The sequence below is a fragment of the Pimephales promelas genome, chromosome 22 (genome assembly GCF_988280905.1).
Source record: "Pimephales promelas chromosome 22, fPimPro1.hap1.1, whole genome shotgun sequence".
NCBI lineage: Eukaryota > Metazoa > Chordata > Actinopteri > Cypriniformes > Leuciscidae > Pimephales > Pimephales promelas.
In genome coordinates this window covers 24,428,453-24,446,205 of record NC_142790.1, presented here as the reverse complement: position 1 = coordinate 24,446,205, position 17,753 = coordinate 24,428,453, and the positions used below count along the sequence as shown (strand labels likewise).

The 17,753-nt window shown below is 37.3% G+C and overlaps 1 protein-coding gene across 2 annotated transcripts in view; it reads right to left on the bottom strand.

Annotated features, from left to right (window-relative positions):
* Positions 1–3,069: 3,069 nt before the first annotated feature.
* Positions 3,070–17,753, bottom strand: part of dpyda (dihydropyrimidine dehydrogenase a) — a 185,925-nt gene continuing 171,241 nt past the window's right edge. For both annotated transcript variants that reach the window (XM_089125664.1, XM_039670887.2), the window contains 3 exons: positions 8,625–8,771; positions 8,371–8,511; positions 3,070–5,284 (listed from right to left, as the gene is read on the bottom strand). In XM_089125664.1, the coding sequence (XP_088981790.1) occupies positions 5,114–5,284; positions 8,371–8,511; positions 8,625–8,771 (459 nt within the window). In that variant the 3' untranslated portion in view covers positions 3,070–5,113. The remainder of the gene's footprint in view (positions 5,285–8,370; positions 8,512–8,624; positions 8,772–17,753) is intronic.

Below are 17,753 nucleotides of genomic sequence, written 5' to 3'. Positions count from 1 at the left end.
CACCCCTAAATGCATCAAGGAACTGCCATGTGATTGGTTGATTAGATAATTGCATTAATGAGAAATTGAACAGGTGTTCCTAATAACCCTTTAGGTGAGTGTACTGTATATGTATCTAGACAGAGATAGACAAATATAGATATAGACATAAACAGTGAGATAAAAGGGGACAGAGAGATAGATGTTTTTCTTTGTTAAATTCTTTGGAGAGGACTGCCGCCACACTTAAAAAATTCAGTTTACTCCTCTTACTCCTGCCTTTAATAGGAAGATGAGAATGCTTCTGTTCACACAGACACACACACACGAAATCAAATTGATTATTACACAGTACAGTGGATAATCTATTACTATCAATGTTCCGGGGACCGTGTCCTTTTGAAGCATAGCTAGAAATGCATTCTCAATCTCACACATGCACAAACACGGCACAACAAAGAAGGTTCACAATGGGTGTCAAACTCCCGATCCGACTGCACCGTGCAAACGCCACGAACAGTCAACCGGCGGCAACAAACCCACGAGTCACCGTCAGAAAACGGCCCAGACAACAATACGGCCCGCCAGCATGTTGTGGGTCTTCATAAGTCCTGTCGGTATGGGCTCAAAGCTGCAGACTCTGGCAGCTCTTTTTCTTGTTGGTGACGTGATACGAGGCTGTTTTTAGATTTAGGGGAGGTGTGGGCCGGCTCGCATCCATTAAAGAGAAGGTGCTGGGAACTCTAATTCATTTGTCACTTTAGCCTGGAAGTTCTAAATGTCAGACACTACGATTTCTCAGCACACATCCCTCCTGCTCAGTAAAGACAGAGGCGAGATATTGTATCGAACGACGGTTGGGAACAAATACAAAGCTCTGAGCTAATGTTTCTGTTTATTACAGCTGTCCTGATAAATGACTTCTGCCACAGAGGTTTCAGTCCATCGCACAAGATCCCACCAGACCTCATTCTTGTCAAAATATGCACTGAAAGAGAAGACAAAAATGCTGAATTTATACTTCTTGATCATGCATTACATTACGTGTTGCTTTAGTGATGTAGTGCGTTTCCATTTCAATGCATTCAGGACTGTATTCAAGTATGCATTTGATAAGTTCATGCATTCAAACCATGACCCAGACCCTTGCTCTACTGTTTGAGCTACATGAATACTAATACAGTAAAGCATTTTTTTTTTAATTAAATATAGTTGAGCATCGCCACCCTGAGCATTTATGGAGCATGTAAGCTACAAAAATGGGTCATTCATATCATATCGTGGTTCAAAAGTGAATTAGCACATGACCACTCAATGCCTACACAGCATTCAGAAACATTTTGAGGAACAAAAGTATGAATTACTACAGTCTGTAAATCATATTGTTTGCTTGTCTTAAAGGTACAGCAATAGAAATAGTTGATTTAAAAGGACAGTCCACCAAAAAATAAAGAAGGAAATTCTGTCAGCATGTCGTTTCAAACCTGCAAGACTTTCTTTTTTCTTTGAAACACAGAACATGATATTTTAAGAAAAGTCGAGGGTGAGAAAATGGTAGAATTGTTAATATTTGAGAGACAACTTTAATTCGAAGGGTCAGTTGTTAAATTCTCCTGGAGAACCGAATAAAAATCAATTTATGTATTTACTGGGGTACAGCATGACTTGAGATATTTTGATTTTCTTGAAAATGAAGCATATTTCCCTGTAATTATCATTATTGTAATATATGTATATATAATACACACACGTATTAATATAATGTTAGTATTTATATTAAATTTAATTATTTGTGCATGTTTTTGAATTGCGAATGATAGAGTTCACATTATTGTAATGAGAATTTTGTGTTTAATACATTAAAGTAACATTATAATGTAGTTTATTTTCTTTTGATTTTTAACTATAGCTGTAATTCTAAGACCTCGACTAACATCTGAAATATATTTTTGGGGAGAAGTGCACGTAAATACAGTACACTGACACACAGGCTTTTAAATGTTGAAATGTGAAGCAGTCTAGTGGATCATCATTTGAATTCCACTCTGACTCTTGGCTCGAATCCAGACGTCAGACAATGGATTGAAATTAAAGCCAAAGCTAATTGGAAAACATGCCTGACAAAAACCTCACGGTTGGCCATGTTCAATCTGCGTGACCCTCACACTCGCCAAAGAGTGGCTACAGCTGTGACCTGAACAGAAGAGCAATGTTTTTCAGAACATCATTAACATTAATGGAGGCTCAATCAATCAAAGAAGATTTGAATCTCGAATTGTTTAATATTCCATTTACCTGAACACTACAAAACTGAGTTTCTGCGGCTGCCTGTGAATCCTGATAAGTTGGCTGCGTTTCCGCGTAGCTACGCTTCCTCGCCTAGTCGGGAGAATGCATTAATTAATACATTTGTTTGCGACAGGCACAATTATGCTGTTGTTCAGTGTGTACTTTAACAAGCAGAAAGGACTTTTGAGAAATGTCTGGCTGCTGAAGTGAGCGTTGAGGCCAGCACCCTCGTCATCTCTGCAAAGGAGACACGTCAGCACACCCCCACGCGCTTAATACGCCACTGATGATCGTTTGCACTGGCCTCGAGTTCACACCACTGGTGCGAGATTGATGCCATGTTGATTTTTAATGATGTGCGCTACGACACAAGCGGAGAAGGGGGACGCGCCATGCATCCTGCACTGCGACCATGCAAAATGTCATTCTAATTATCTCACCAGCCAGCCAATGAGGAAGTAAACATTTACACTAACCTGTAACCCCTGAAGCCGAGACACGGGGCCCGCATTCGGAGTGGAGCCCGATTTATTGGCAGACTCTGATCTGCCCGGCGACTAATCAAACCAGCCGGCAGCGTTTGGCTTCCATCCGTCTGTAAACAACACAGACTACGTGACATCTACATAACAAATATGAACCGTCTCCCTCGTAGGTGAACGCGCGAGACCTCAATTATTCCAGTCTCCTTCAAATGTTTTTCGCGTGTTGCCGATCTGCGGATTGCCCTCATTAACCCCAACCGGTATTACTGTATTAATACAGTACACAAGGGAATTGCTCACAACAGTGCTAGTCAAATAAGATTGACAACAAGACTTTTTATTAATATGCAAGTTCACAAGTGTGCAATTACAGATAAGTACATGTTAGTATAAGTAGGCTTACAGATAAGTATAAATTATTAGGCAACAAAAATAGATCAGCGGTATGAAACATTATAAAAAAAAAAATCAATGTAAGAAACTGAATGTTATTTTCTAATATGTAGGGTCACAATTTAACCCGATAGACATACCGTATAGGCCTATATGTTTGTGTGTGTATATATATATATAGCCTATATATTAGTGCTAGCAAATCGATTAATCGTAATTAATCGCATCTAACATTAAAGTTTTTGTTTATACAATATATATATCTATATATATCTATATATATATATATATATATAAGGGGCTGTGCAAAGATTAATTGCTGTTATCACATCCAAAATAAAAGTTTGTGCTTACATAATATATGTGTGAGTGCTGTGTATAATTATTTTGTATATATAAATACATATGCATGCATGTATATACATTTGCATGTAAATACTGTATATATACATAATCTATATTATATATACACATATTTTCTTAAATATATCATGCATGTATGTGTATTTATATACAAAATAATAATAATTATTAATATAAATAATATAATATAAAAAACTTTTATTTTGGATGCGATTAATCGCAATTAATATTTGCCCTAATATATGATTATATAAACAAAAAGTATGCGATTAATCGATTTAACAGCACTAATATATACATATATATATATATATATGAGTGTGTGTGCGTGTATGTCTGTATATATACTAACTATATACATCAAATATTTATTTATTTATTGGAGTACAGTATGACCTGAGATATTTGAGCATATTTCCACCATAATTATCATTACCGTAATATAAAAAAAATATTTAAAATTGAGTATAATTTGTAAATAATGGTAGTATTTGTATTACATTTAATTATTGCTGCCATAAATAAACAAAAACAAAAAAATATTGAGTTAATTGATTGGTTAATTGATTTTTTTCACATTATCGTATTGAGAATTTTAGGCTTAACTGTCATTAAAATAATGTTATAATGTAAAGGGCTAAGTTTTCTTTTGATTTTGAGCTGAATTATGAGCCAGTATTGACCCAGTGCACTGCTCTCCTGACCGGTCAACAGTGTGTTAGATGGTCTGCAGAGAGCGAGTGAGGTGCTTGTATGTGCAGTACGGATGGGCCCTGCATTTGTTGGGATTGAGGTAATCAGACTTGACCTTTTGGGTTCAAGATGAATAACAGCTAGTCTTCATCTCTAATGTCTGGAAATAGTCATAGATGACCTTTACTTGAATGTTCAGTATATTTCTCGGGTAGACCGGCCCTCTAAATGACCCTGTCCAGATGGCTAATGCAATCAAAACCAATCACATTTGTTATTAAGGGTTAAAAGGACATTAATGCCAATTAGAAATAAAAGAGGGTAACTAATCCTCCGGGTTTAGTTTTAGAGGTATGCTGGCTTTTTGTATACAAATATTCTATATATCATAAAAACACACCTTTTCTAATCATCATATGTTTTGGAAAACAACGCTGAGCGTGATTCAGTGCCAAACCATCCACCATTCAATTAAAACCCATTCATTTCCTCATTCCCCATCACCACCTCTTGTATACGTGATTGCATTCTGTTGTGGATGTAGTGGACGATCCATCATTGTGGCTCTTGTTAAAGGATACAGCGTTCTTCCCACATCTGCATAAACAGCCATTATTCCCTCTGCTCAGATTCATTCCCATCAGCCCTCAGAGAAAGAGAGACAGGAACTTCACCTCGATAAATTGCCTTGCTATTGTTTCAGAATAACACCACGCTTTACACCCTCTAAGATTATTTCTAGATAATTGGCTCCTGGAAATAAGGCAATTATTATTTTTTAAAATCTAATTATTTGCTTTCCCCCCCTCCCCCCAGACAACAAAGTTAATTCTTCACATTGCAATTACGAAGTAAATTCAGTGCTGTGATGTAGACATTTTTTATCTTTTTCTTTTGGTCCCGGATTTCTCTCAGCACACGGGCTCCACGACTTGAGGGAGGCCTCGCTTTGGCACGTAAGCCGTTGTCCTGGCAACCATCTTGATGCAGTCGACGATGGGGCAGACGCTGAGGCAGAGAGTACAGCCGGTGCAGCTGTCCCGAACCGAGGGGAGATGAGTCTCGGGGTCAAACACAATGGCCTGCCAGACACAGAGACATTAGAATCATTATATCCTCACCAGGGGCGACAACCTGCTACGGCTGGACGTCACACAAAACACATCCAACAAAGACTGTGTGTGCTGTCCGTGCACTGAACGACACAGATGTGTGAGAACTGTCAAGAACATGTCATGTGGGTCATGTCTGACACATTTCCCAAAATCAAAATAAGAAAATAACATTTGGCATTTCAGGGTATAGGGGTTAAATTCTCATTACAGTATTGAGGAAAAAAAAAAAGAATTTAAACAGTCTTCAGAATCTGCCTTTTAAATGTATGCACATTGAAATATAATATAATTATATATTATTATATTATATTATATATCAATTATAAAGCATATATAAATCATGACAATATTTGGAATATCTGCATTTTCAGCTGGTTTAAAAATGAGGATGACGATGATTAATAATAATAATAATAAAAACAGCAACAACAATAATACTTTGAATTATTTTAATTACTGTAATTATAATATTGTACAAAAACAATATTATAATATAATATAACAAACAAAATTCTGAAGTATTTATACATAATAATATTTATAGTATCTGCCTTTTAATTTTATAATTTGGTTTAAAAATGATGATTCATTATAATAATAATAATAATAATAATGACAGCAACAACAAAATAATTATTTTAATGTAATTATTTTAACTGAAATACAGTACACAAAACTGTATTAAAGTAATTAAAATGTAAAGCAAATGATCTTTTACTTTAAAAAAACTTTATGAAATGTTTCCACAATGCAAAAAATCTTAAATGGCCTTAAAATATAATTTCCTTTATGTAACAAGTAACTCATTTTTGTTTGATATTGTAGTGAAATACACTACGGAGCAGAGGAAGGAAAGGCCATCCATCTAAACATTATACTAGACTGTTAAAACAATCAGTAAAACATTGTGTTTGTACGAGAGGAAGATTAGACATTGTTTTGGCAGGTGAAATCGAGCACGGGCACCTTTTCAAACATAACCGGATTGCCGTTAGCGTCAGACTGCTGTTTTGTGTTGCTTGATGGGCCACCTATTTGATCGTGACACATTATGTTGACGAATGCTCCTCTATATTAGAAAGCATTAATAATGTGTAATTCCTCTTAGAGATCCACTCACAGACAATGAGCGTCACTGTGAACAATTACTGCTTTGATAAAACCCGCACTCTACTTCATCAATACCCTTATGATAAATTGCAAGGGACATTTATTTAACAGGAGAGGCTGAGATGAATACTTTAATAAAACTGTCAGAGCCATCCCACTTGCCGTACTTCTGCAGGCTGAGGCGCAAGGGGACATCACCACTTTCAGCGCTAATATTCATTAGAGTCTCTAAAGGGAAAATCACGTGCGCTAATAAGCCATCTTTAGCCTGCCAGTAAGAGGCGCCATAGCAGCATTGGGTTTTTTGGTTGGGTCTTTTTTTTTTTTTTAACACTTATTATGTCAGGCCAGACACTAGGTAGGACATGAATATTGGTATATTGGTTTCACCAGCAACCTGTAGCCCAAGACTGGTTGCCCACTGAAGCTAAGCAGGGCTGGATGGGAGACTCCTGGGAAAACCAGGTAGGTGTTGGAAGAGGTGTGAGTGAGGCCAGCAGGGGGCGCTCACCCTGTGGTCTGTGTGGGTCCTAACGTCCCAGTATGGTGACGGGGACACCATACTGTCAAAAAGCACCGTCCTTCGGATAAGACGTACTGTAAAACTGAGGTCCTGACTCTCTATGGTCATTAAAAATCCCAGGATGTCCTTTGAAAAATGTAGGGGTGTATCCCGGCATCCTGGCTAAATTTGCCCATTGGCCACTGTCCATCATCATGGCCTCCTAATCATCTCCATATAAATACTGATTGTCTTCATCACTCCACCAGTAAGCTGGTGCAATATGGCGGCTGTCGCCAACATTGGTGGTGGTTGAGGAGATTCCCTCCTCCTATATGTTAATCACTTTGAGTGCTTTATAAATGTTTGGTATTTATAGTTTATTTTGCTGTTAGTATTGACTTCAGTATAGAGGGAATGGCGTCACTTTCACGTTCCCTCAGCCGGACTGAGTGGGAAGAGGTGCTGCATGACTGGATTTAATAGGAGACACTGCGAAAACGTGAGTAAAACGAACGATTATCGGTTTAAACTGAAGGTTGGACTCGATATAGAGTTCCATACAACTTACCAAAGATCCAGTGATCCATGGATATTGACATGCAACAATCGTGTTTCTGGACATTAATCTGTGCCTGATTTTCGACGCCGGGAAATGAATAAAGCAAATTTGCTTTATATAAAAACAATATAGTTAGGATTAAATCTGGGTGATTATTTATATCAATGTTATATATCGTCATATCGTCCGGCCCTAAAACTTTAATAGCTTTTTTTTGTCGGTGTTTCTTTAAAAAACATCCAATTAGCAGAGTAGCAGAGCAGAGTATATGATGGTTTTACCCCAAAAGGCTTCTGCATATTGACTCAAAATGATAACTGCAGATCCACCTTTCGCTGCCTGGAGTCCAGTTGGAACGATCCATTTGCTACTCTGTTCTGTAGCTTTCGGCAATCTGTAAAATGATACCTCAGATATCTTCTCAAATCTATTTGTACAGTCAATCTCAAAGCTCTTTCCCATTTTAGATGTGTTTTGTGTGTTTTTTTCACGCTAAAAACCAATGCTGCCGCTCAGTCTTTTTACCACTCAGTGGACGCAATCGCAGTCACTCCGGCCGACGGTGACTTCACACACATACCCTCTATATTATTTGAAATCATACAGAATGTTAAGCATGTATTCTAACTGTCAGGCCACATTTTTGCCCATTCTATGGCATAATTTCATTGTTTTTGCGAACATAAACCTCATTCGGTTAGCTTGAGATGAAAAACTGAGAGCAGGACAGTTTATAAACCTACTCGCTGAAGACTTGGAGAAAGCATAGGCTGTAATTTAACAGCCAGAGGCTTGGAGCTATCGCTTTGTGGGGGAACATACAGGCGGTATGTGTTGGTGTGTTTCTGTATGGGTGGGAGGACAGAGAGAGGTGCGCACCTGGTATCCAGCATCGTTACAGGTCATGTAACACTTCCCGCAGTTAATGCACATCTCCGGATCGATCAGAGCTTGCACTTGCTCCTGAATGTTTAGCTCTTGATAGGCACCGATGTGTTTCAGAGCTTTGGCTATCACATCCTGAGCACAAAAACATATGGTAATTTCAGATCGAAGGTCAAAGGTCTTAAGGTTGGAAAATGTTTCTGAGCTACAACGATACACAAGCCAGTGTATAATTTAAGCAAACCCACTTTAACTCTTGGCACAGGACCCTTGGGAGTGTAAACTCTTGTTCCTTCAGTGGAAACGGCGTCGACACTGTAGCCTTTCAGTTTCTTTTTGTGGTTTGCAATCGCCTCTTTCTTTTCTTTCAGGTACAGGCCAAAACTGGGCAGACTCTATGGGGAACAAGAAACAAACACACTGAATTGTACCCGAATTGTAACATTTCAGCCAATTTTGTTATTGTTAAGTAAAACTACAATTGAAATAAAGATGGTATAAAATAAAACATAAATATTAGATTTAAAAGTAGAAAAAATAAGTTGAAGTACTAAAATTAATAGAAATATTTAAAAAAAAACCTGAAAATTTAAAAATAAGTGTAATTCAAAATATTAATAAAAACTAATACCAATACAATTGTTTTTTAAAATTAATTACTTATTTATTTTTTTTTATTACCAATACCGATTATTCAGAATGCTATCTGCCGATACCGATTTTCTTAAGGAATAAAAATCTCTCCAAATAAATCTGTAAACCATACAGGGAAACCTTTTATTTACATAACTATAAGGTTAAAATTAACAACAGAGCCCAAATTATTACTTTCAACTGCAATTTATTTTTAGATATAGGCTTATATTTACACTCAAATTGAAAAATGAAAAGTACGTATACAACTCAGTTACACTTAAAGGGTTAGTTCACCCAAAAATGAAAATTAAGTCGTTAATTACTCACCCCCATGCTGTACCAACCCCGTAAGACCTTCGTTCGTCTTCGGAACACAAATGAAGATATTTTTGATTAAATTTGAGAGCTGTATAACTACCACATTGGCTGCCTAAGGGACTGCCTCTTGACGGCCCAGAAAGTCAATGAAGAAAATGTTTAAATATCCCAAGTGACTACCGTGGCTCAACTATATGTTTATCAGGCGACGCGAATACTTTTTGTGCGAAAAAACAAACAAAAATAACGAGTTTATTCGACTATTTCTTTTCTTCCTTGTAGGCCAGAACGAGACTTCCTTAGATTTCCACGACGCATCTAGATCGCAAATCTCGCGCATGCGTCGTGGAAATCTAAGGAATTCTCGTTCTGGCCTACAAGGAAGAAAATAAATAGTCGAATAAACTCGTTATTTTTGTTTGTTTTTTCGCACAAAAAGTATTCTCGTCGCTTGATAAACATATAGTTGAGCCACGGTAGTCACTTGGGATATTTAAACATTTTCTTCATTGACTTTTTGGGCCGTCAAGAGGCAGTCCCTTAGGAGCCAATGTGGTAGTTATACAGCTCTCAAATTTAATCAAAAATATCTTCATTTGTGTTCCGAAGACGAACGAAGGTCTTACGGGGTTGGTACAGCATGGGGGTGAGTAATTAATGACTTAATTTTCATTTTTGGGTGAACTAACCCTTTAAGGTACTTTTCCGCCTCCTTTTGATTGACAGGATATAATCGGCCCTGATCATTGGCTGTTTTTAAACAATCGGCCAATGGCCAATAGTGAAAATAATTGGTTTTATCATCCCAAACCAATTAGCAAAATAATTTACCCCAAGTATAACCAGTATTAATTTAGTATTATTTATTGGGTTCTACCATCCACTTCACTAAAGGAATAACCGTGGGATACGTTCTTCTCACATTCTTCTCTGGACACTGTTATAATACGCACTCCAAAAAACAGATACCTGATATCATTTGGTGATTTAGTTGAGTTTTCTTTGAGGTAACCAATTATATTTCCTGTCAAAGTCAATCACGTTGAATTCTGAAGCACGCTCTGCACTTTCACGCAGCGCCAGGTGTTCTCCAAGAAGACGGATATTTACGCTTACTAGCGATTACTGATTCACCGGGCTTCAGGTGCCATGTGTGCCAAAGCATCAGTGCTGCATCCCTCATTACACCATCAGAGAAGTACACACACTCACAGGAGAGGAAAACAAAGGCATTAAAGACACACGCTGCTCCCTTTTGAGGAGAGGCTACTCTTTTTCATCTTTGAAAATTAATGAGATCCCTTCTGTCAACATACAGCGGTTTAGAGTCTAATCTGCTCCGGGCTTAACCGCTTTCATTCCACGCAGAGGTGAGACTTCAGGTTTGTGGCGTTTTGCACGAGGCACTGTTTTAATGTTAAAAGAAAGAAAACTTATTGGCAAGCACGCACGATCGATATTACATTGGCGGTCCCCAAAGCAGCTGCGCACGTTGTCAAAACCGCTTGTGCATAAAAAGAATAAAATGAAAACTGATGTAGGTCACGCAGAATGATTTCTGAGAGATTATTGTCCTTGGTTTACCACTTTTGTATCTTTTGAAGGCCCTGTACTGTAAAATCATGCAATATATTTGCAAAAATATTCATTTGCCATTCAGGCTTAAGACATTACTGTGGCGACGAACGGGGATTGCCGGCTCTCTCGGAATTGTGTGTGGAAGATTCTCCCGTTGATGGATTCGGGAGGAGTGTGACGACAGGATGCGTGATCTTACCCACTTCACACTCTCTCAGTGAGCTTCTCATATAGAACCTGGACGGCTTCACTTATTTAATTCTCCGAGCCAATTCTCACCATGCTTAAAAAAAAGGTCTTAGCAGCTTTCTGAAACGTGCTAGATGGATTTTTGTTGGTCTCCCAGCTCGACCCATAGGATCCCTACACATTTGGAGGCTCTATGTCAGTGGATATTCAGGGCTTAGTCCGGACCTTTATGGAGAAGTCTTTAGATTCAATAGTGGAATATGAAACACTCTAAAATCAATGCTGAAAAAGAGCATCGTTTTTATAAAGTATGAATTTTTAGTTTTTAAAAGAAGTCTCTTATGCTCACTATTATGAAATATTACTAAAACTGTTTTCTATTTTAATTAGGGCTGTGCAAAAATTAATTGCGATTAATCGCATCCAAAATAAAAGTCTGTGTTTACATAATATATTTGTGTGGGCTGTATATAATTAGTTTGTATATATAAATACACACACATGCTTGTATATATTTAAGAAAATGTGTTATTCATATATAAAATATTTATATTTATGTAATATAGATTATGTTTTTATAAATATATACAGAACTTAAGTGCAAATAATTCTTAAATATATACATGCATGCATGTAAACACAGACTTTTATTTTGGATGCGATTAATCGCAATTAACTTTTGCACAGCCCTAATTTTAATATATTTTAAATTGTAATTTATTCCTGCACTGCAAAGCTGATTTTTCAGCATCATTTCTCCAGTCTTAAGTGTCACATGATCCTTCAGAAATCCTTCTAAGCAGAAAGCATTTCTTATTATTATTTAAATGTCAAAAACAAAGGATTTTTGGTCAGAAATTATAAAAAAATTGCCTTTATTTGAATTAGAAATATGTTTTAACATTATAAATGACTTTACTGTCAATTTAATGGACATTTACTGAAGAAAAATATCTAAACATCAAGGGATCTTAAATGAACAGTTCACCCAAAAAAAATAAATAAATAATAACATCTATGACTTTTTTTTCTTTTGAGAATTTGAAATAATATACATTTCAAAATGTCCGTCTAGAGTATTTTTCCATTGTTGCTTTGGACTTTCACTGTACGGACAGACACAGTTGAAACAGTATCTGCTTTTTCTTTCTGAAGAAGTCATCTGACATGAGGATGAACAAATGATGACAGAGTGTTCATTTTTACATGAACTATCCCTGTAGCGCTTGAAGCTGAACCTGGGAAACATGCATCACATAATCGCATTACACATCAAACTACAATCAGATCTGAAGATATTCCACATTAGAGTTCATGCGAAGCCAACAGATGACATTTTTTGGCGAGCGAGTTAGGCTGTGCATTTGAACACCGTTTTTCGTCACATATACAAAATAAAACATTCATTTAATGTCGGCGTCGATGTCAGTGATCAAAAGATGTTAATCTTTCGCTCTTTTGATTTCTTCAGGTACAGCGAGCGGGTGTCAAGCAACAAGTCTGAAGGTGAAAATCTCAAAGACGGGCAACCTACATGAAAGAGCGACGCAGGTTCAAAGCAAAGATAGGCGTCGTTTCTCAGCCGAGCGCTTCCGTGCGTTCCAACTATTAAGTCTTATTGCTCTTTCAACAGCTCATTGTGCCATTAAGAAAAGATATCAACTCATGAGTCAAAAATAAAAGTCATAAAGAATGCTATAAACAACCCTGAAGCATAATAATCAAGTGATTTATCCACACTCAACCGCTGCAGCAGGCTATAATTAAATATGAAAACCTAAATTTATCTAAGAGCGTTCAACCCTCATTAATTTGAACCCAGGACAGCACAAAGTCTTTTTACAACCACAATGTTTTCCCGTCATCTCGCTCCTACTTCTTCATGACACTCGGTGAACCAGCATAAACCGCAGTGAGAGAGCGGGGCCCTGGGAGACGGCGTAAAGTTAAGAGCCCGGCCCTAGGTGCGACGCCAAGGGAGGAAGACATTCTCTCAAGCTCATTAAGGCCTCCAAACTCCCAGCATGCTGTGCATCATCCTCGCTTATTTGTTTTGTAATAATTTAGTGGCCCGCTACTGAAAAGTCATCGAGCTGTGTCTGGTTTAATGAAAAGTACCGGGTGTTGTCCGCCACCCTAGTACTGTACGTGCTGGTCCTGTTTCTCCTGCTATCACACAGACTCTCCTAATTGGATGCAGTTTTTTTTTTTATAGCACACACACATTTTCTCACTTGTACAGTCCTCTCAAATTTGTAAACAACACATAGCACACATCAGCCACGCAAAGATTCATTTATGTGACAGACGGGCTACTTGATTCAACACAATATTACAAAGAGTGTCTTACGTCACCAACGTTATAAGTAACTACAATTTAATCGTGTGATTGTTTTTATGTAAAAATCAGTGTTGCTATTGTGAACTAAAAATAAAATGTATTTTTGGTAATTAAAATAAAGATGAAATACAATAAATTTAACGAATTGTGGTAAAATTATTAAAAATAGAACTGAAACAAAAAAAGGTAACGCTTTAGATTACAGCCTGGAAAGTACTGTGTAATTAAGAGGAATTTACAGTGTAACTACTTTACTTTACTTTCTGTAATTATAGTGTACCTATAAAGTACTTACATGTAAATATAAGGGAACAATATGTAAAGTTTGGGGAATAAAGGGGTAACAAGGAGGAGAAATATATATATATATATATAATAAGAGTTCAGATGCTATCAAGATGCTATTTATCAAGCTTGTATATCCACTTAACTGTCACCGTCCCACAGGTGGGACGTTTGCCACTATATTTTTAAAACAATAATATCTTAGTAAATACCTTAAATAATATTGACAAACTATATATCATTTGAAAGTTTACAATCTCTAGTTTCCATATTTGGTGACTGATTTTCAAAATATATTACAGAGGAGCCAATATATATTATCAATATAAAACAAGAATATTTTCATACTCATAAGGCGTGTTCAGACCTTTATTTTAAAATAGCAGTAAACATGAAAAATCATGAAAAAATGGTAGATACCTCAGTTTGTTTTCAAAGTTCAAAAGATAGAATCCATTGAATTATTTTGGAAAAAAAGGTCTGAAAAGTTTAAAATATCAAGAAAAAAATAATAAATTCACCATTTGTGACGTGGCAGCTAGCTATGACTTACATGCGTGTTCTTTGTATGTGTTTCTTAGAGGTTCAATTCATATCAAAATCTGCCAAACTTCCCATGCTACTCCTGAATAGGATCTCTACTTCAGAAATTGTATGAAAATTGTGAAAATAATGGTTCATATCACTCAAAACACGAATGGAAATGCAGGCGCCCTTATATGGGCAGTAATGGAGTCTGATTGTGCCCTAGTGAAAAAGTTTGGTACTGCGCTCAAACAAAATCTTACTGAAAGCTCATTTTTTGAGATATCAACCTAAAATTTGAAACACAACTTGTTCAGATTTTTGGCTTTGATCTTTCTGCCATTTTAGAGTAGCCCAGGTTTTGAAAATATATATTTTATGTAAAATATGAATAATTAATATTTTTACATTGTACATTTCCATAAACTCAAACTTCTATAACTTTTTTTCTGTTTCACTTTCTTAATTTATTTCACTTCTACAAAAATCTGCCAAATGTCTTCTTTAAAACAAGACCAATCATATGTCTATATTCCAAAGCATTCTTAAATTACAACCATTTAAGTTCGAAATGTGCATTTTCATGTCTATTTAAAAAAAGGGGGGGGGGTGACAGTTAACAGGATATTTAAGTTCAGTGATTTCACTTAAATGGCAATGATAATTACCTATTAATTGTTATTTAAGTGAAATTACTGAACTTAAATATACAAATGGCATTTTAGAGGCTTTTGCATCTGAACTCTTCATATATATATATATATATATATATATATATATATATATATATATATATATATATATATACTGTAAGTATTATAGAATCAAGGGGAACTTGTTCTATTATGATACAATATTACATTTGGGAGCAATTTAGCGAAACAATACACTGGGTACCTTTTTGGGTGACCAGACAGTTGAGGGTAGCCATTGACTTTTTTTTTCCTTGGCCATACATTTATTCAATCGTAATTTCGTGTCAAACCCTTCCTTTTAGTCCATCACACTTTTACGCCACTAAGGGCTTCCCGGAACGACGCTAGCAGCGTGTTATGCATTGCGATTGGCCATTGTCTCGTGGGTCAGATCTGAGAGAGGGCTAATGAAAGACCCCATTGAGCGGTCGGACAATCGCTTGGCAATAACAGTACATCTTCACTCTGGCCAGGCAAACAGGACAGCGGTCCCTTCATATCTAATGTGCACTAAAGCAGTGCTCTAAACTGTTCTCCACAGGCCCGTTCATATCTCTATGCACAAATGACCCCATATGTCACCTAAAATAAACACGATTCCGATTGAGCGGCTAGATACGACATAGGATGCAAGAAGGCTTTTAAAGATAAAGTGTGCGATTTCTGTGCCACTAACATCACCAGACAGAATTGCAAAAACAAAGAATGCGTTCAAAGTAATTTCCCAAACACTCTGTTTGTCATTGGTTCGGTCAAACATGTAGTCCAGCCCTAAACTCGTGCCACTGGTTGAGAAAATAATGCTGGGGTGAGTTGGTTGGGATGTTAAAGGGATAGTTCACTTTGAAACTACTTTTTGATGTGTTTTAGCTTACCTCAAGGGCATCCAAGATGTAGGTGTTTTCAATTTTGATATTTTTAGGTCAAACCGTTATTGTCAGTCATATAATTGAGGTCTATGGTCACCACCTCAAAGAGCGTGCACAGAGAAGTCCAAATTAAACATGATTTAATGACTCGTAAATGTAAGTACACATTGATGGCCTAAGACACGAAACGAGCGGTTTGTGTGAGAAAACCAACAGTATTTATATCGTTTTTATCTCTTGAAGAGATTTCAGAAGTGTTACACTTTCACTGTGAAGATCTAAACATATTTAGATATACAGGAAATCACAATGGAAGACGATTTCGATATATCAACAGACAGCGGTGAATTTTTTTCACGACCACATTTAGATCACTTCCGGCGCTTGCGTAAACTGAAGTGCCCGCGCCCTCAGATCACTTGGACGTGGCTTTGGTTACAAGAGGTAAAAACGATATAAATACTGTTCGTTTTCTCACACAAACGTGTCTTAGGCCATCAATGTGTACTTACATTTACGAGTCATTAAACCATGTTTAATTTGAACTTCTCTGTGCACGCTCATTGAGGTGGTGACCATAGACCTCCATTATATGACTGACAGACAAGAACGGTTTGACCTAAAAATATCAAAATTGAAACTACTGTGGAAACAAAGACACCTACATCTTGGATGCCCTTGAGGTAAGCTAAAACATACCAAAAATTAATTTCAAAGTGAACTATCCCTTTAAAACAGTGGTAATTTGACACTTTACTAAAGTGTCAGTCGCGTAGCTGTCAATGGAGGGACAGAAATCTCTCAGATTTCATCAATAAGATCTTCATTTGTGTTCTAAAGATAAAAGAAAGTCTTGAGGGTTTGGAATGACATGAGGGTAAGTAATTGATGACAGAATTTTCATCTTTGGTTGAACTATCCCTTTAAGCTGGCATACAAGAAGGTGTTGTGTCAGCCAGTGAAGGTCTCCAGACTGATATTAGCTGTCAGACCGCTTTTAGAAATCAACTCCTTTGACTGACAGCTCACCTGTGGCAAGTTCGATGAGACTGAACACAGCGAGCAGCCAAGCACCATACCGGACACGGTTTAAATAAAGCTTGAAAGACAGAGAGAGCGCAAAGGAATAAAAAAACAGTGCCAAACTGAAGACGGAAGAGATAAGAAAGGGTGATGGAGGACAGCGAGGGGTATGAGAAAATTTGTTAGCCACAAAGAATAAAAAAAGGCAGCTTGATCACTCCACAACGTGAAGGGAAGAAGACAAGAGCACAGAAGTGGCTGTGGTTTATAAAACGGAGCCTAAGGGAGCGTTCAGCAAAAGACAAGTTTGTTTTTTTCCTTCCCGCCGAGGCAGCGAGCATCGTTCTCTCAGGGGAAGAGCAGTTGGGTTTCCTCTGCCATTTCTAAAAAGCTGCGCTTAGGCAGTGCAGCACTGAAACTGTTGCCTGTTTGTGTGTCTGCTGGACATCTGATCCGCTTTCTCTCAGCTAGGCTGGACCGTGGGGGTATTAACACTTGTAAACAGCGCTCTAGCTGCCTGTGCAGCTCACTGTTGCCTGGCAGGACTATAATGGTAATGAAGCCTTCAGCAAGGTTGTCTTGCCTCACACTGTTAGGGGCGACACAACGCCCTGGTTAGGGGAGAAAGAGGAACAGATGGAGCCTGTGTGTGTGTGTGTGTGTGTCACATACAAATACCTGTTTGTTTTAAACCAGATGCTTCCAAGTGCTGTATGTTTTCAAACCTTAGTTTATATGGTTATGTTGGTGTATGAACACACCTTGACTGAGATGGTCCAGATACTGTACACTACATGTAATGGTAATGATATTTCTCACTTTTTGGGGAAAAGCCTTGGACCTGCTAAATGTCAGCTAGCGGTCAATTAACTTTGAACCTATAAAAATAACGCAAAACGATTTTGAAATAATTACGGG